The 19,581-nt window shown below is 49.2% G+C and overlaps 1 protein-coding gene across 1 annotated transcript in view; it reads left to right on the top strand.

Moving 5' to 3' along the window:
* The window catches only part of TESC (tescalcin), a 63,154-nt gene that overhangs the window by 13,938 nt on the left and 29,635 nt on the right, over nucleotides 1–19,581 (top strand). The window contains 1 exon segment of the mRNA XM_023204268.3: nucleotides 10,198–10,267. Coding sequence (XP_023060036.1) covers nucleotides 10,198–10,267 — 70 coding nt within the window.

Raw genomic sequence — 19,581 nt, 5'->3', positions numbered from 1 at the left:
AATAAAGTGTACAATTCAGTGGCATTAACTACATTCACAATGATATGAAAACACCACCACATCTATTTCTAGAGCATTTTCATTGCCTTCCAAGAAACCTCATACCCATTAGCAGTCACTCCCCATTTCCTCCTCTCCCAGCCCCTGGTGACCACTAATCTGCATTCCGCCTGTGCGGATCTGCCTGTCTGGGGCATTTCATGTAAATGGCATCCTGCAGCAGGCAGGCCTTGTATATCTAGCGTTATGCCTTGGAGTGTGACAGGGCTGCCTCCCTTTGTGTTATATTTATAACATCTCATCACCTGGATATACCCGTTTCGTTTTTGCACTCACCAGTTGGTGGACATTGGGTGGTTGCCATGTTGGTGGTTGCGATCGTGAATAGCTTGTGGTGGTTTTTCATGGTGTGAACAACCTCAAGAGGGAGGAGGTCTTGTTGTCACCTCTGTATCACAGAGGAGGAAGCAGCCTCGGGAGCTCAGGGTGACAACTGAGTGGGATGTGTAGCAGAGACTCACAGCAGCCTCCCCCGGCAGTGCTGTCAGGAGCTCACCTTTCCATCCGGCTTGGCTCACCTCTGTATTCCGGGATTTCCCCAATGTTTGGGTTGAGTCCTGGCCAGTCTTTCAAGAGGCGGCAAGCAGGAGAGAGCTGGGGGTCTTGGAAGTCACCAAGACATTCCCAGTGATGCCTCTTGGTGTCCTGGGGCTGGTGTCCAGGCTGGCACAGCTGGTGGGGCCAGCGGGAGGCAGGGTGGCTTGGGGAGTCCCTGGGGCACGCGAGAAGGCAATCAGCTGTGCTTGCTTCTTCCAGCAGGGCCTTGTCCTGAGCCCTTCCACCTTCCCCCTTCCCCACCCTCACCCTGGGCGGCTGCACCTGCCATCTCTCAGTCTCATCCACACCCACCCTGTCTGTTGACAGGCACTTCGAATCTCTTTCCCTGGCTTGGTGTCCTCTGTAGACTCGGGGCAAGTTCAAATGCCCTGGCCTGATGGATGAGGCCTTGATACCCCCACCACCCCAGCTGCTTCATTCCCTGCCTGTCTTCCACCCACGTTGAAGAGCCTGAGGCTCCCCGAGCCCTGCCTGCTCTGCCTCTGCCGAGGCTATGCCCTCTGCCAGCACTGTCCACCCCACCCCACAACCCCATTGGGCATCACCTCCTACTCCCATCCCCATGGCCTAGAACCTCCACTGCAACCCTGGTGCCCCTTGGCCAGCTAAAGCAGCGTTTACCGTCCTAGATCCTGGCGAGGGGATGTGCATTTCCAGCAGAATGGGGCTGCGCTTTTTGCGCCTGCTTCCCTGGCCTCTAGCAAGCACCTAGCAGACCAGAGGTGCTCAGAGGGCCATGCAAGCACAGATGGGGCCTCGGGAGTATCTCTCAGGGCCCACACACTCCCGGGGGCCCGCAGGGGTTGTGGGAAGAGCAGGCAGTGGTGTGCATGCCCCTCACCTGGGTCCTGGGACTACAGGCTCACAGAGTCCTGGTGCCCCAAAATGGATGGGAGCACGTGCTGACATTCTCTTCCCTCCCGAGTCAGGGAAAGGAGGCTGGACTCCAGGAGGGATTTCAGGCCTGCTCCTCTGTCCCTGGGCCCCTCCTATCCTCCCTGTTCTGGACCATTGTCCTTGACCCCCTACCCTGTGTGGCTCTCCTCCCACTGGTGACGGGTTGCTTAGCACAGCAGGGCTGTAAGCAGGTCCCCACAGCCTGATGGAGGAGGCCAGGGCCAGGCAGGCAATGCGCTTAACCCAGCATTCAGAACCCTTTGCAGTCGATTGCCGATATTTTGTAACCCAGCGGATTTCTGCCTCCTCTTAATGAAAGGGGAAAATCTGGCCTCCATGGCAGCCCCTTCGACAGGGTGGGGCTCCAGTTCATGCCTACACAGGCCCCTTCTCTCATGTAATGCCTTTCTGACCCTGGAGACACTGAAATTCTCAACCCCACCTTGACAGCATCTGAGGAAGGAATTGGCTTCTATTGCCCCTTCATACCCAAGGTTAAACAGTTTTTACATTGACACCTAATTCACAGCTCATGACATGCACCGTTTAAAAGTATACAGTTCTGTGGCTTTTAGTATATTCACAAAGTCATACAAACATCACCACTGTCTGTCTGATTCTTTTTTTTTTTTTTTTTTTGAGATGGAGGCTTGCTCTGTCACCCAGGCTGGAGTTCAGTGGTGTTAGCTCACTGCAACCTCCGCCTCCGGGGTTCAAATGATTCTCCTGCCTCAGCCTCCCCAGCACCAGGACTACAGGTGCCTGTCAACACATTTGGCTAATTTCTGTATTTTCAGTAGAGACGGGGGGTGGGGCTCATGTTGGCCTAGCTGGTCTCAAACTCCTGACCTCAAATGATCCACCCACCTCAGCCTCCCAAAGTGCTGGGATTACAGGTGTGAGCCACAGTGCCTGGCCACCACTACCTAATTCTAGAACAACTTATCACCCCCAAAAGAATACCCATTGGCAGTCACTTCTCATTCCCCCAACACCCTTCAGCCCCTTCAGCCCCTGGCAACTATCAATCTACTTTCTGTCTCACTAGATTTGTCTGTTCAGTGCACTTCAGATAAATGGGATCATATACCATGTGGCCTTGTATGTTTGGCTTCTTTCACGTCATGTGATTATTTCAAGGTTTATCCATGCCGTAACACTGACCAATGCTTCATTTCTTTTCATTTACCAATGTTTCATTTCTTTTTTTTTTTTTTTTTTTGCTGAATAATCGTCATCTGGATGTGTCACTTTTTGTTCACCCATTCCTTTGTTGATGGATGTTTGGATTGTTTCCACCTCTTGGGACTGATGAACAGTGCTGCTTTGAACATTGGTTACAGGTTTCTGGTGTGGACGTACATTTTCTTTTCTCTTGGGTATAAATGGAATTGTTGGCCGGGCCTGTAATCCCAGCACTTTGGGAGGCTGAGGCGGATGGATCACCTCAGGTCAGGAGTTCCAGACCAGCATGGCTAACATGGTGAAACCCCATCTCTACTAAAAATACAAAAGTTAGCCAAGAGTGGTGGTGCATGCCACCCAGCTACTTGGAAGGCTCAGGCAGGAGAATCATCTGAACCCAGGAGGCGGAGATTGCAGTGAGCTGAGAATGCGCCACTGTACTCCAGCCTCGGTGACAGAGCGAGAGACTCCGTTTCCAAAAAAAAAGAATTGTTTTGGAGTAGAATTGCTGGATTACATGGTAATTCTATGTTTCATTAATTGAGGAACTACCAAACTGTTTTCCACAGTGGTTGTACCATTTAAATCCCTGCTAGTAAATGTATGAGAGTTTCAGTTTCTCTACAGCCTCATCAACATCTATTCTTTCTTTTATTTGTCATTATAGTCATCATGGTTAAAAAATTTTTAACCAGCCAGGCAAGGTGGCTTACGCCTGTAATCCCAGTACTTTGGGAGGCCGAGACGGGCGGATCATGAGGTCAGGAGATAGAGACCATTCTGGCTAACACGGTGAAATTCCATCTCTACTAAAAATACAAAAAAATTAGCTGGGCATGGTGGGGGGCACCTGTAGTCCTAGCTACTCGGGAGGCTGAGGAAGGAGAATGGCGTGAACCCGGGAGGCGGAGCTTGCAGTGAGTGGAGATCGCGCCACTCACTCCAGCCTGGGCGACAGAGCAAGACTCCATCTCAAAAAAAAAAAATTAACCCAAATACAATTATACAACTAATCTCCGTAAATTGCAGAAAAGTTAAGGGACAAATAACCACATTTAGGGTCGAAGGGAGGAGAGGAGAGAAATGTTCTGTAATTCTACCATCTGAAAACAACTACTATTATTTTGTTATATACCCTTTCCTATTTTTTCTTGTGCACATGTGTATATCAATATGAACTTCCGTGTGTAAATGAGATCTTAGTCTGTTGGATTTTCCATGCAACAACATGCCATATGACATTTTCCGATGCCCCACAATATTTAAAAAATATTTATAAAGACTGTAGTATTCCAACTTTAGGATATACCAGGACTAATCTGTCTCATTTTCTGTGGCTCAGCATTTCCCCCAACTTCTTTTCTCTTTTTTCTTTTTTTTTTTTTTTGAGACAAAGTCTCGCTCTTGTCCCCCAAGCTGGAGTGTGATAGCATGATCTCGGCTCACTGCAACCTCTGCCTCCCGGGTTCAAGCGATTCTCCTGCCTCAGCCCCCTGAGTAGCTGGGATTACAGGTGCCTGCCACTACGCCTGGCTTATCTTTGTATTTTTAGTAGAGACGGGGTTTTACCATGTTGGCCAGGCTGGTCTCGAACTCCTGACCTCAGGTGATCCACCAGCCTTGGCCTCCCAAAGTGCTGGGATTAAAGGAATGAGGCACCACACTCGGCCCTGCAGTTCTCACTGCTCTAAATAGGCAACCATGATTACCCTGGTATGTTCCGCTTTATACACCTGTCTTAATTCCTCAGGATTTGTTCCTAGGGATCAAGTTCTGGTTCAAAGGGTATATACCTGCGCTGCCCAACACAAATAGTAACGTGAGGTGTAATCATGGTAAATTTGCTAGTAGCTGTAATGTAATTACATTATGTAATGTAATTCTAGATTTTCTAATTAAGGCAAGTAAGGAAATTAATGGTGAGATGAATTTTAATAGTGTATTTAGCCCATTATATTTAAAATATGATCACTTCACCATATAATCAGTATCAAAAGTTATTGCAGTCATCTACGTTCTTTTTTGTACATAGTCTTCGCAGGCTGGTGTGTGGTTTCCACTTCAGCACACCTCAGTCTGGGCTCACCACCTTCAAGGGCTTAGCAGCCACTTGGACAGGCAGGTGTGTTCTTTCACATTGAAGTTTTTGATAGTAAGTGACAGTTCACTTCCATCCCCAAAAGATTAGGCCAGTTAAACTCCCACCAGCCCCATGGACTGGTGTGCATTTCCCTCAGGTTGAAATCTAAAGCCAGAAATAATGAGGTCCAGCTGCCAGGAACCAAGGCCAATCTCTGCCCATCATCCCCATGGCAACTGTGACCTCAGGGCCCTGGAGAAGGGCTCAGAGGGGAGGAAGGAGAAAACTGGAAAAGCTTCCAACCCAGGAGCCCTTGACGGAAAGACAGGTCCTTCCGTGGGCTTTGGGGCCCTGATGCAGGCAGACATGCAGCAGGTGCTTATTTGAGGGGCCCTGTTGGGGGCCCAGGGTCAGCCCGGGGGTGGGGGCGGGGGTTGGGGTGGGAGGCGCGGTTAGGAGGAAGCAGCTCACCAGGCACATCGGGTTAGACCAGCTCCAGCTGCTAGGGCCTGGGGTGTTCTGAAAGTCAGTTCCTGAGGCTTCACAAATCATCCTTTCTCTCAGTCGCTGTGCCAGAGGAGTCTTGCCTGAGCTGTGAGCTGAGCCCTTGGCTCCAGGGATTTGGGTGTCAAAAAGAGGGTCCCAGAGGTGGGAGATTGTCTTCCTAATCCTTTGCTTTCAATCAGGCAGGACAGAGGGAGTATGTGTATGTGAGTTTGCACGTGTGTGCTTATACTTCTCCCCCACCCCATCACCCAGGCTGGAGTGCAGTGGTACGATCTCAGCTCACTGCAACCTCTGCCTCCCGGGTTTGAGTGATTCTCCTGCCTCAACCTCCCAAGTAGCTGGGGTTACAGGTGCGCACCAACACGCCTGGTTAATTTTTGCATTTTTAGTAGAGATGGGGTTTTACCATGTTGGCCAGGCAGGTCTCAAACTCCTGGCCTCAAGTGATCTGCCTACTTCAGCCTCCCAAAGTGCTGGATTACAGGTGCGAGCCACTGCACCCAGCCTTGCAAAGCACTTTGGATGCAGTTAACTGGAAACTATTAGATAAGCTTGATCTAGGATGATTTATATACCTCTTCCTAGCTGTGGGACCGGGACCTTGGGCACATCCCGGAGTTCTCATCTCTAGAATGGGCGTAGAATCATACCTACCTAACAGAATTGAAGGAGAGGGTTATAGCAGCCCAGGCTTATCCAAGTACAGTTGAACACAGAGGCCAGAAAATGGCAATGCTTAGTTAATGTGTTAATGTCTGCCCTTGTTGTTATGATTATTCAGTAATTTGTTTTTTAAATGGCTTTATTGAGATATAATTCACACATCATGAGATTCACCATTTAAATTGAACCCCATAGTTTTAGTATAATCACAGGGTTATGCAACCATCAAAACAATGTAATTTTAGAACATTTTTATCTCTCTGCAAAAGAAACTCTGGTGCCCGTTAGCGGTGTCTCCCTGTTCTCCCTCTCCAGCCCCTCCCCTCCCTGGCCTCAGGCAACCACTGTTATACTTTCTGTTCCTATGGATTTGTCTCCAACTCCTGATCTCAAGTGACCCACCCGCCTCAGCCTCCCAAAGTGCGGGGATTACAGGCGTGAGCCACCACGCCCCGCCATAACTCATCTTTAATAGTGGTTGTCTAGGTGCACTTGTTTAGCTGTAATTTCTAATCATTATTTATCATCAGATCAGTGTGGTTTGGGGGTTAAGTGATCACACAAAGGGAGACAGACAAAAAAACAACAACAACACAGAACTACATGTTTTCTGCCAGACAGGCTGAGTTCAAATTGTGGGTCTGCCTCCATCAAGGTCAGTGACCTTGAGCAAGTTACATCCCTGCTGAGCCTCAGTTTGTTCTTCTATAAAGCGGGAATAGTCGGTCCCTCACAGGGTCATGGAAGGAACTAAAGAAGATGATGTGTGCCTGGGACATTACTCAGCCAGTGAATGATTGATTAATCGCAATATTTCTGAGATCTCTCAGCCATCCAGATGGGATCATGTTGTAGGCTGAAAAACTTCATTCCAAGACTAATACATGTACATTGTACATTAGAGAAAAATTGGAAAATATAGACGAACCAAAAGCAAAACAGTCTTTCATCCAGGTATTGAGATGAGAAATAATTAATTATTATTTCGGGGAAAATAACTCTAGGATTTTTAAATTACTTAAACACGTTTGTATATTTTTATGTCTTTTCCACAACATAGAGTTGCGCTTTCTTGGTAGCAAGCTGTTTTTAGGCAGTGTATGTGGAATGTATTTCTATGCAAATACACAACTGTCACTATCAAAGGCAGTATACCTAAAAAAAAATTTTTTTCCTCCCTCTTGCACTCTAAAGGCGGTATACTTAAAAAATTGGCTAACCATACCAAAAAGTCTTCAACCAATCTGTTTTTTGCGTTGCTTTTTTTTGGCAGTCTCGTTCTGTTGCCAATGCTGGAGTGCAGTGGCACGATCTCAGCTCAGTGCAACCTCCGCCTCCTGGGCTCAAGCGATTCTCCTGGTTCAGCCTCCAAAATAGCTGGGATCACAGGTACCTACCACCACGCCTGGCTCATCTTTGTATTTTTAGTGGAGCCGGGGTTTCGTCACGTTGGTCAGGTCTCGAATTCCTGACCTCAAGTGATCTGCCCACCTCAGCCTCCCAAAGTGCTGGGATTACAGGTGTGAGTCACTGCACCTGGCCCCAATCTGCTTTTGATAGTCACTTAGGGCAAGTCGAATTTTAAGCTATTTTAAAGACTGCAAAGTTGAACACATTTATGTATTCATATTTTTGTACCTGTTGCGTCTATTATTTTAGGATACATTTCTGCCAAGTGGAATTACAATTTTTTAAAAATTTTTATTCTTTTTTCTTTTTTCTTCCCAGATCTCCTTTAGTCAGGGAAGACCAACACTTTTTTTTTTTTTTTGTAAATGTTTTGTCGTGATCTAGTACACATCCAGAGCGGTGCATCACTCATAAGCATACAGACAGCTCTTTGAGGTTTCCGAGAACACAACTATGTAAAGTGTATGGAGGTCTAGAAATGGAACATTCCTAGTACCCAGAACTCCCCTTTGCACTCCATTCAAGTCACTCCTCCTTATCTCATCCTCCAAAAGTCATTTATAATGTTAGCATCATCTATGATGCCTCCCTTAAGAGCAGCTACTATCTTGACCTCTGACATTGTAGTTGAGTTTTGCCTGTTTTTGAACTTTATGCAAATAGGATCATAAAGTGTGTACACTTTCGTGTCTGGCTGCTCTGGTCTGTGATTATCTGTATTGTTCATTTTCGTTGCTGTGTGCTATTCCGTTGCTTGACTCTACTACACATTAGCACTCTACTCTGCCATTGTTGGGCATGTGGGTAGTTTCCAGTTTAGGGCGATTCCAATGGCACCGCCATGACATCTTTGCACGCATGCTTGGGTGAACCGAAGTATGCATTATTTGTGTATTTACCTAGGAGTGGAATTGCTAGGCCATGAAGTATGCCAGTGTCCTTGCTGACATACCTATGATATAAATGGCCATGTTTTCCTGCAGAAAGGTAGAAATTGCACTTTGATGATTCACCTCACCGTTCCAAGTGTCAGTGGCTACATCTGTAACAAGAGGATACAGCCCCCTCCTAGAGTGTTGGGAGGAAGAGATGAGCTAATCGTTGAAGTTGTGCCCACAGGAAGTAGGGAGCCCTCAGTCCGGGTTGGCAGCCTTGATGAGCTGCTGGAGATGCTTGAGAATCCTGAGCTGTTGATTCTTGAAGAGCCTGAGGCCAGAAAACAATGAGCAGGAAGTGAGGTGACCAGTTGACCCCAGAAATTAACTGTCTTTGTAACAGGAGCAAAACAGGGCTTAGGGGTAGGGAATGCTGGGAGGACTGAGGTGGGAGGTCACAGCTCCCCAGTCCAGCCCGTGTTTTGGAAAGGTTTGTGTGAACTGTATAGTCCCCAGGAACCAGACCTAAAGGCCTTGAGCGCCAAGGTACTCTGGGCAGACGGGCGATATTACTTCGTGGTGAAGGCTGGCTTTGGGGTCGCACAGACTTAGAGTTCAGTCCCAGCTCTGCCTCTGTGTGTTGTGGGATCTTAAGTGCTCTCTGAGCTGCAGTTTTCAACTTATAAAACTGAGATAAAGGCTGGGCATGACGGTTCACACCTGTAATCCCAGCACTTTGGGAGGCTGAGGTGGGCAGATCACTCAAGGTCAGGAGTTCAAGACCAGCCTGGCCAGCATGGCGAAACCCTGTCTCTGCTAAACATACAAAAACTAGCTGGGCGTGGTGGCATGTGCCTGTAATCCCAGCTACTTGGGAGGCCAGGGCACGAGAATCACTGGAACATGGAGGCAGAGGTGGCAATGAGCTGAGATTGCACCACTGCATTCCAGCCTGGGTGATGGAGTGTGACTCTGTCTCCAAACAAACAAACAAACAAACAAAAACCTGAGATAATATCCACTCACTCACTGAGTTGTTTTGGTAATGAAGTGAGAAAAGCAGATCATTGTTTAATATTGTGCATTTTTTAGAGACAGGGTCTTACCCCGTCACCCAGATTGGAGTCCTTCCATTTCTTTGCTCCACCAGATTCTCCATACATTTCTCAGTATAGGTTTCCCAGATCATGTCCACCACCAGCCTGAACCCTTATTTCCTCTCGCTACTCATCTGACTCCGAGTCTGTGACTATACAAAGCCCCTTTCTCAGCTAGGATAAAACTCATCTTCTGGAGTGGAAGAGGAAGGGTCAGACAACCAGATGCAATTTTCTCTTGACTGGGCCTGGTGGCTCATGCCTGCAATCTCAGCACCTTGGGAGGCCGAGGCGGGCAGATTGCTTGAGTCCAGGAGTTTGAGACCAGCCTGGGCAACATGGTGAAACCCTGTCTCTCTAAAACAAACAAACAAAAATTAGCCGGGCATAGTGACGCATGCCTGTAGTTGCAGCTACCCAGGAGGCTGAGGTGGGAGGATCTCTGGAGCCCAGGAGGTAGAGGCTGCAGTGGGCCGAGATGCCGATCGTGCCAGTGTCTTCCAGCCTGAGTGATGGAAGTGAAACCCTGCCTCAGAAAGCAAAGTTTCTCTTTAGTGGGCTGGGGAAGGTCAGAGGCTGGGAGAATGGCCTGCTTCATGACTGCCCTGTCTCTGGAGCTATTAGTAATAGTTGTATTATTATTACTAAGGCAGTTGGAACTGATCACTGCAGAGCTGTGTTTCTGGGAAGAATGGGAAATCCTTTCTGCTGCTTCACCCAGCACTCACTTTTGCCATGGTGGGAGATGCTTTGAGAAGGGGTGTGGCAGCCGGTGGGGATGGGGCAGAAGAATACCTGCAGCCTCCCTCTGACAGTCAGTGATGTTTTCTTCTGTCTTGTTTTTCTCTCTTTCCCCACTTCTCAGTCTCATCAGATCAGATCGAGCAGCTCCATCGGAGATTTAAGCAGCTGAGTGGAGACCAGCCTACCATTCGGTAAGTCGGCAGTGGGTTTGGGTGCTGGGTGGGGCCATGCCCTTGCAAATTTCTTGTCCTGTTTCTTTCCTTGAGTGCTGAGTGGCGGCGGGGGGAGGGTGGTAGTTTTTTCTTTCTTTTTTTTTTTTTGGAGACAGAATCTCTCACTCTGTTGCCCAGGCTGGAGTGCAGAGGCGCCATCTCGGCTCACTGCAAGCTCTGCCTCCTGGGTTCACGCCATTCTTCTGCCTCAGCCTCCTGTAGCTGGGACTACAGGCGCCTGCCACCGTACCTGGCTAATTTTTTGTATTTTTAGTAGAGACGGGGTTTCACCATGTTAGGATGGTCTCAATCTCCTGACCTCGTGATCCAACCGCCTCGGCCTCCCAAAGTGCTGGGATTACAGGCATGAGCCACCATTCCCAACCAACTGTAGTTGTTTTAATGCTTGTGCATTTTTTAGAGACAGGGTCTCTAACAGATGTAGTTTCCTAAAATAAGCATTCAGAGTCTCAAGGTTATAGCTTGTTGAAACTTTGAAACAAACCTTTTAATACTCCAGGAAAAGCTTCTTTCTTAGTAAACACACTTAAATTTCCCCTAGGTTTTATGGAAACTGACATATAAATGTCCACTTTCTCTTGTGTGTCTAAACACAGGTGTATTGTTAATCCAGTATATTTTATTCTTAAGTCAATTTCAAGAGCTCAGATTCTGACGTTCTCTTGGTTGTTGTGGCCTCTGGTCTCAGTTTGATTGCATCCAAGGCCGACTTAAAGACAAATAAGATTTATACCTTCATTACACATCTAGCCCACCAAGCCCAGTGGAGGGGAGAGAACCTGAGCCCAGCAGAAGAGTCAACCTGGCTTCTCATTGGCCCTGATGGGGTCACAGACCTGAGTCTGAGCCAATCGCTGTGGCCAAAGACCAGACATACAAATGTTTCCCCCCAGAGCAGTAAGGGCCTGGGGCCTGGGGTCAGCTCAGTATCCCCCAAGGGCAGGAATGGAGGGTGGGTGGTTTCAGTCAGGGCAAGGTGAAACCTCCTTGGGCCATAGGCTGAGGAGTGTGTAGAGTGACACAAGTCGGCCAGGCACTGAGGTCTAACAGAGTGGCACATATGGACTCTGGATGTTGGAAAATAGAGTGTCAAGGGTATGCCTTGCTTGTTCCTTCAGAAGTTCATGAGCAGTCTGGGCAATATAGCAAGACCCTTTCTCTACTAAATGTTTAAAAATTAGCCAGGTGTGGTGATGCACACATGTAGTCCTGGCTACTTGGGTAGCTGAGTCTGGAGGATCACTTGAACCCAGGAGTTCAAGGCTGTAGTGAGCTCTGAGTGCACCACTGCACTCCAGCCGGGGCAACAGAGCGAGACCCTGTCTCTTAAAAAGTTCGTGAGCATCTGCTCTGCACCAGGTGCTTGGTACCTACGCTGGTAGAGGCAGCCACTATGGAGCTCACTGTGGAGGATGTGGGAAGGCAGAGCCCCTTTGTCCTCAAGACAGTTTTCCAGCAAGTGGAGTCCCCAGCCCTGAAACAAACCGCCTTGGGCTTACTGTTATGCATCTGATGTTAGGTCCATCCAAGCTTGAGTGGTGAACTCTAGGTTCATATTCTACCTGCATAGAGATGCAGAGGCAAAAACCCAGGCTTCGGAGTCCAGCTGTATTAGAATCCTTCATGCTATTGGCTCTGTGGCTTCGGGCTGGTCACTTCGTTTCTCTGAGCCGATCTCCTCATCTGGAAAGTGAGCATGGTCACTTGGGATTTGATTTGAGCATTAAAAATGAGCAGTGGGCTGGGCGCTGTGACTCACACCTATAATCTCAGCACTTTGGGAGGCCAAGGCTGGAGGATCGCTTGAGTCCAGGAGTTCAAGACCAACCTGGGCAACACAGTAAGACCCCATCTTTAGGGGAAAAAAAGGAGCAGGTGCAAGCAGGGCAATTTAGCTCTAAGCTGGGTTCACAGGCATTTGGCAAATGGGGCTGTTAATATTCTGCCCCATCCTGAGGGTCTAATCTGAGTGTGGTGGGGGCCCAGGTGCTGTGTGAGGAGGAGGATACGATGCCGTTGGAGGCCCCTCCCACTTTCAGGTTCTAGGCGCTGAGCCCCTGATGCATTGCCTAGCACCCCATCATAGGCTTATGAGGGGACGTACTAAAATGGCATTCCCTACAATTTTTTTCCAACTTGAGTGCGCTTGAATCACCTGGGAATCTTGCTGCCATGCATGTTTTGCTTCTGCAGTTCTGGGGTGGGGCCTGAGACTCTGCATTTGTAACAAGTGCCCCCCGCCCCTTGCCAGGCACCGTGGACAGCACACAGGTCTTCCATGGTTCAGTGGGTGCAGCGTTCTCCTCCTGCAGGAGCTGAGCTGGCGCAGCCTCTCTCTGCTGATGGTGGTGGGCTGCTACCTCCCAGGCCTTACCTGCCCAGGCTCAGCTTAGAAATGTGAGCCGTTGGTCCTGCCCTCCCACCCCAAACCCTGTTTGCCCCTCTCCTGCACACCCCTCCCCAGGACCTCATATGTAGCGCCCTTGCACAAGCCCTCAGTGTGCCTGCCTGGCAGGGTCACTCAAAGGAGCCAGTGAGCAGCCTCTGCTCAACAGCCCTCTGTGGCTCCCCAGTGCCATCAAGGTCATCTTCGTGTTCTTTAAGTGGGACTCACGCAGGTGTGTAGATGCTGGCTTCTGCTTTGCTGAGACCTCAGTGTGGACCACATCCTCCAAGAACCTCTCCTGCCCCCGGAAGCCCCACAGCCTCCTCCTGGGGGTGCTCCATCCCACATTCACAGCACAGAATTATAACTGCCCCCCATCCCCTTACCCCAGCAGACCGTGGCTTCTTGGTGGGGGCGGGAACTGATTGCCTTTTTCCTTGGCCAAAGTGTTGAGTCCAGGGCCTGTAACACAGTAGGTGCTGTGAGAGTAGTTAAATGAACAAGGAAGGGATGAATAAATGAATGAATGAAAGAACAAAGGAATGAAGAGTGAATGTAATGACTCACAGAATTCTTTCCAGCACAGAAAGCATGGCTACCTGAGGCCTGTTGTCATTAATAGTACTTCCCTTACTAGTTTGATGTAATCCAGGTGAAAGACTTTAGCAGGGGTCTTGGCACATAGAAACAGCTCCCAAATATAAGCTCTTATTATTTGAACCTGTTTTATGTGCTACACAGCAGGAGTGTTCCTTCGATCTTTTTTTAAAAAATTTTTTGACAGAGTCTCGCTCTGTTGCTCAGGCTGACGTGCAGTGGTGCAATCTCGGCTCACTGCAGCCTTGACCTCCCAGGCTCAAGTGCTCCTCCTGCTTCAGCCTGCTGAGTAGCTGGGACTACAGGTGTGCGCCAGCATGCCTGGCTTATTTTTTGTATTTTTGTAGAGATGGGGTCTTACCCTGTCGCCCAGGCTGACTTCAGTCCTACAGAACCCCACAGGAGTAGAGGTAGGGATGCTCACTTTCCCCATTTTACAGATGGGAAAGTAAGGCTAAAGAGACAGGCCATGTACCTGGCCCTGGGTCACACAGCTCATAAGTGGAGGAGCTGGGATTTGAACCCAGTGCCAACATTCTGCTGTAGGAAGCCGGGGCATTGCCTTGTTTTGCGAGTGGTCTCTGAGGACCTCAGTCTCCCTGCCCTGCTATTGGGGGTGGGGGAGGTGCGTTTATAATTCCCGTCACCACCGCCCTGGTCTCAGAGCTTCAGCGTCGGCTTCGAGGTTCATGTCAGCTGCACACAGTGACAGCCCCGGCCCAGCCTGCAGGAAGGAGGTGACTGACCACAGCTTCTTATGCAAACAGGCCTACAGGAAGGGCCTCCTCCCAGCCTCCCAGAACTGCTTTGCCTAATCCTAATCCACCCTCCAGGGCCGAGAGAAGGGAGATGGGGTAGCTTTTCAAGGTTCCCCTGGGCTTTTCCTGCCCATCGTCCCCTGAGCAGCCCTGGCTTGGGAACTGGTCCTCAGTGCTGTCCCCTCTCCTCTCTGCCAGGGGTTTTCTAAGTGACCCCAGGCCCGGTCTTCAACCTCTCAGATCCCTGGCACATATTGGAAGCTGTCCGGCAGGCCTTGGGCTGTGCTGAGGTTTCAGAGCATGGACAAAATTCCTTTTCTTTCTGGGGACATTCCCCCCACATGAAAATGGCATTGATTGGGGTTCCCTAGTGAAGGCCCCTGGCACCCCACTACAATCTGCGATGGGGGAGAGGGTGCCACCGTCTTTGCCCCCTCCCGCTCAGACAGCAAAGGGCCCACGTGCTTATGAGGATCCCACAGGAGGCTCGTGAAGACCTTGAATGCAAAAGTCCGCTTAAAAATGATCATTCAGAACCGCAGGCTTTAGATGCTGATGAATAAGATTTGTAGGTTGCACTTAAAAGTTTAAAGAAGAATTGGGTTTCTAAATGTGCAGCTTGACAAATTGAATATAGCGTTACAAACTCCCATGAGGCAACTGATGGACCAAAATTGATTTTATTTTTAAGCCACCGTTTCTTATCTGTGTTGGGCCTGGTCCCATCTCTTTCCAGAAGTCATCTCAGGACATCTAGGGAGGGTTCGTCTTGAGGCATTGAAAGCCCCACTTCAAGGCCTTACTTTTATGTGGGTTCTTTATAGAGCCCAGTACTTGATTTTTAGACATTCATATTGTTGGCCGGGCATGGTGGCTCACTCTGTAATCCCAAAACTTTGGGAGGCTGAGGCTGGCGGATCACTTGTGGTCAGGAGTTCCAGACAAGCCTGGCCAACATGGTGAAACCCCGTGTCTACTAAAAATACGAAAATCAGTTGGGCATGGTGGTGTGCACTTGTAATCCCAGCTACTCAGGAGACGGAGCAGGAGAATTGCTTGAACATGGGAGGCGGAGGTCACAATGAGCTGAGATCATGCCACTGCACCCCAGCCTGGGCGACAGAGCGAGATTCTGTCTCAATTTATTTTGTTCTGTTCCTTTTTTAAAAGAGGTCACCCCCAAATTGTATATGCTTCAGGATCCTCAAGACCTGAATTCATCCAGACCACAAAGCACTGAATTCTATGGCCTCTTGGCAAAATGCCTGAATAGAAAAAAAAAAAAAAAGAATGACTATCTAATTCTGACACATTCATTAGCTGCCTGTCATGTGGGGGACTCTTCCCCGTCCTCAGAAATTTTCCTCCTAGCAGAGGAGACCTCCACAGGTAAACCTGTTAACAGGTCAGAAGTTTAGATGATGAAGAAAATACAGAAATGGCTCCTTGCACCTTTTCTTTCTCTTTTTGGACCCCTTAACTGGTAAACGTTTTAAACAGCAATTTTTAACTTCCTGATATCTCCCTGGCAGGCTTACCAATGCCAGAAATAGACACTTTGGAATACTTCAGACATAGTGGTGCAGGCCATTAGGAGGCATGATTAGATAAAGCCACGTTAGAAAAAATATTTTTAGATTCATCAAGCCGTTGAATGTGGAGTAATTCCAGAGGTAAATGCAACCACAGACGTACACAGGGAAGAGAAAAAAAGGGACTCCATGCTTTGTGTTGAATGGCACCAACGTGCAGCCCCATGTTCTGATAGCCCAGACAGTGGGGCGTCAGCAAAGTGTCCTAACTCCAGGTCCTGTTTTCCTTCCTTCAGCGGTGTTCCTTTTGTTTTTTTCTTTGAGACAGTCTTGCTCTGTCGCCAGGCTGGAGTGCTGTGGCGTGATCTTGGCTCACTGCAACCTCCCACTCCCAGATTCAAGCGATTGTCCTTCTTCAGCCTCCCAAATAGCTGGGATTCCAGGCGCCCACCACCACACCTGGCTAATTTTTATATTTTTAGTAGAGACAAGGTTTCACCATGTTGGCTAGGCTGGTCTGGAACTCCTGACCTCAGGTGATCCGCCCACCTTGGCCTCCCAAAGTGCTGGGATTACAGGTGTGAGCCACCGCGCCCGGCCCCTCAGCAGTGTTCTTACCACTGCTCTGTCATTTGCTGAAGTTCCCACAGGGTTGGCCCAGTGTGGTAGCTCACACTTATAATCTCAGCACTTTGGAAAGCCGAGGTGGAAGGATTGCTTGAGTCCAGGAGTTTGGGACTAGCCTGGGCAACATAGTGAGACTCTGTCTCTACAAAAAAAAAAAATTTAAAAATGAGCCGAGCATGGTGGCACGTACCTGTGGTACTAGCTACTTGGGAGGCTGAGGTGGGAGGATTGCTTGAGCCTGGGAGGTTGAGGCTGCAGTAACTTGTCTTGCCACTGCACTCCAGCCTAGGTGATGAAGCGAGACTGTCTCAAAAAGGAAAAAAAAGCACAGGGTTGTGTGCAGAAACGGGAGCCCAGCTGCCATTAGCAGAGTGCTGACGTGTGCCAGGCACTGCGCTCAGTGCTTACATGGTCTCAGGAACCCTCTGAGGTTGACAGTATTACCCCCATTTTACAGATTAAGCAACTGAGGCCCTACTGTGTAATTTTAACTTCTTCAGCATCAGTAAAGAAGTAACTTCTTTAACTTCAAAAGCAAAGCTGGCTGATGCAAGAGGTGTAGCCTCAAACCACTGCGGTGTTGTTGCTCTTCACCAGAATTAAATCCCCTTTTAACCCAGTCACTTTGCTTTGCTTTTAACCTGTCTATGATATGACCACATTTTGAGGGGATGGGGGCAAGATCTCGTTCTGTTACCCAGACTGGGGTGCAGCGGTGCAATCATGGTTTAGTGCAGCTTCCAAGTCCCGTGCTCAAGCGATCATCCTGCCTCAGTCTCCTGAGCTGTAGCTGGGACCACAGGTGTGCCCCACCACATCCAGCTAATTAAAAAAAAATTTTTTTTGTAGAGATGCGAGTCTCGCTGTGTTGCCCATGCTGGTCTCGGACTCCTGGCTCAAACAATACTCCTGCCTCAGCCTTCCAAAGTGCTAGGATTACAGGCATGAGAAACCATGCCTGCCCTCAACAGCTTTTTTTAGAAATACTATACTCATACGGAAGCTGCCAAGGCCCTACCTAGCTCAACAGGCTGTTTCACCATCAGAATTTCATATATTCCAACAGGCAGCGAGTCCTCCCTTTAAAAACCTCAGCTAGGATGATGCACGTTCACTTACAGAGGAAAACCTGCTACGGTAGCTGTAAAGATGCCCAGAAAAGACAGCGGGCGTGAGGCAGCTGGACTCGCACATCTGCTTAGGTGAGAGTGTTCAGGCAGACGTGAGGAGAGCCACAAGGGTGTGAAAAGGTGCGGAGGCGTTCCCGAGGCAAAAAGCAGCTTTCTCAATGGTCTTAGTTTTATTAGCGTGTACTTGCGTATAAAACTTTTATAGAGATTCTTTTCCCAGGATGATTGATACTGACATGGTCCTTGCTTACAAGCCTGCAAATGTCCAGGGCCTTCCGTGATGGGTTTTAGAGCTGAGGATCCCATGGGGTTGAGAAGGGAGGCTCCCCTTCCCCTCTTGGGGTGCTTCTGTTCTGATGCTTATGTGTGTGAGGGATAGTCAGAGACAGAAAACTAGCACATCCCCCAGTTCATGCTATAGAATGAGAAATATACTAAAGGTTGGCTGGGCACAGTGGCTCATGCCTGTAATCCCAGCACTTTGGGAGGCTGGGGTGGGCAGATCACTTGCGGTCAGGAGTTCCAGACCAGCCTGGTCAATATGGTGAAATCCCGTCTCTATTAAAAATACAAAAATTAGGCCGGGCGCAGTGGTTCACGCCTGTAATCCCAGTACTTTGGGAGGCCGAGGCGGGCAGATCATGAGGTCAGGAGATTGAGACCATCCTGGCTAACACGGTGAACCTCCGTCTCTACTAAAAGTATAAAAAATTACCCAGGCGGGGTGGTGGACGCCTGTAGTCCCAGCTACTTGGGAGGCTGAGGCAGGAGAATGGCGTGAACCTGGGAGGTGGAGCTTGCAGTGAGCCAAGATTGTGCCACTGCACTCCAGCCTGGGCGACAGAGCAAGACTCTATCTCAAAAAAAAAAAAAAAAAAGCCATTCATGGTGGTGGGCGCCTGTCATCCCAGCTACTTGGAAGGCTGAGGCAAGAGCATCTCTTGAACCCAGGAGGTGGAGGCTGCAGTGAGCTGAAATCACACCACTGTATTCCAGCCTGGGCAAAAAAAAAAAAAAGAAAGAAAGAAAAGAAAAATACACTAAAGGAAGGAAACGGGGCAGACAGCCATCCCCTGGAACCCTAGAGAAGAGAGGGCCCTTGGGGTAGGTGGTCACGGAAGGTGCCACTGAGGAGGCCTCATGTAAGCTGAGACCGGAAGGAGAGAAGGAGCCAGTGTGTGAAGAGAAGAGGGAGGGGAGCTCTGGGCAGAGGGCCCAGCACATGAGGAGAATCAGAGTTGGGGCAGATCACGGAGGGCTGCCTTTGCCCTAGCGATGACTTGGGCTTCTTTTTGTCCTTGAAATAAAATGCACAGTGGTGGCCTGAAACACCAGCTGTATGTTAGCTCCTACTGTTTTTGTTATTGTTTTGCTCTGTTGCCCAAGCTGAAGTGTGGCGGTTCGATCTCGGCTCACTGCAGCGTCAGTCACCCAGGCTCAAGCGATCCTCCTGCCTCAGCCTCCTGAGTAGCTGGAACTTACAGGCATATACCACCCTGTCCGGCTAATTTTTTGTAGAGATGGGGTCTTGCCATGTTGCCCAGGCTGGTCTTGAACTCCTGGGCTCAAGCAGTCCACTCACCTCAGCCTCCCAAAGTGCTGAAATTATAGGTGTGAGCCACTGTGCCCGGCCAGCTCCTACATCTGTATGTCCTCCCAGGACCTCTCCCCTGAACTCCTGACTCACGTAGCAACTGCCCATCCACTTCATATCCAAAAGGCATGCCGCTTAACATGCCCCTTTCAAAGCAAGCACCTCCTCATCCCTTCCAGAGGTCCCCTGTTCCTCTGTGGTGAACGGCAGCCTCACAGTTGCCTGCAGTGGTCACCTTTGATTCCTCTCTTTTTCTCAGCCCTGCTTCCAGTGACTCAGCAAACACTGCCATTTCTACCTCCCAACGAGCCCGGGATTTGCTACTTCTCTCCCCTTCTTCCTCTGCTCCCCCAACCCCTGCCCTCATCCAGCTGCCGTGGTCTCTTGCCTGCGCTACCCCAGCGGCCTCCTCCCTGGTCCCCCTGTGTCTGTCTTCACTGCCTGTCCGCCATCCAGGCTCACAGTACCATGTGAGACGGTCCTGTGAGAATGTCTCTTCTCTGCTGAAGATGTTCTGTCTCACCCACTGGGAGTCAGAGCCACCGCTCCGGCCTCTCAGTGTCCTGCAGGCCCCTGCTACACACATCTCCCCAGTTGTTTTTGCCCAAGTTACATGAACATTCTTTTTTTTTTTTTTTTTTTTTTTTT

Source organism: Piliocolobus tephrosceles, chromosome 10 (assembly GCF_002776525.5).
Source record: "Piliocolobus tephrosceles isolate RC106 chromosome 10, ASM277652v3, whole genome shotgun sequence".
NCBI classification, from domain to species: Eukaryota; Metazoa; Chordata; class Mammalia; order Primates; family Cercopithecidae; genus Piliocolobus; species Piliocolobus tephrosceles.
The sequence above is the reverse complement of the archived record's forward strand: the minus strand, read 5'-3'. Positions and strand labels throughout refer to the sequence as shown.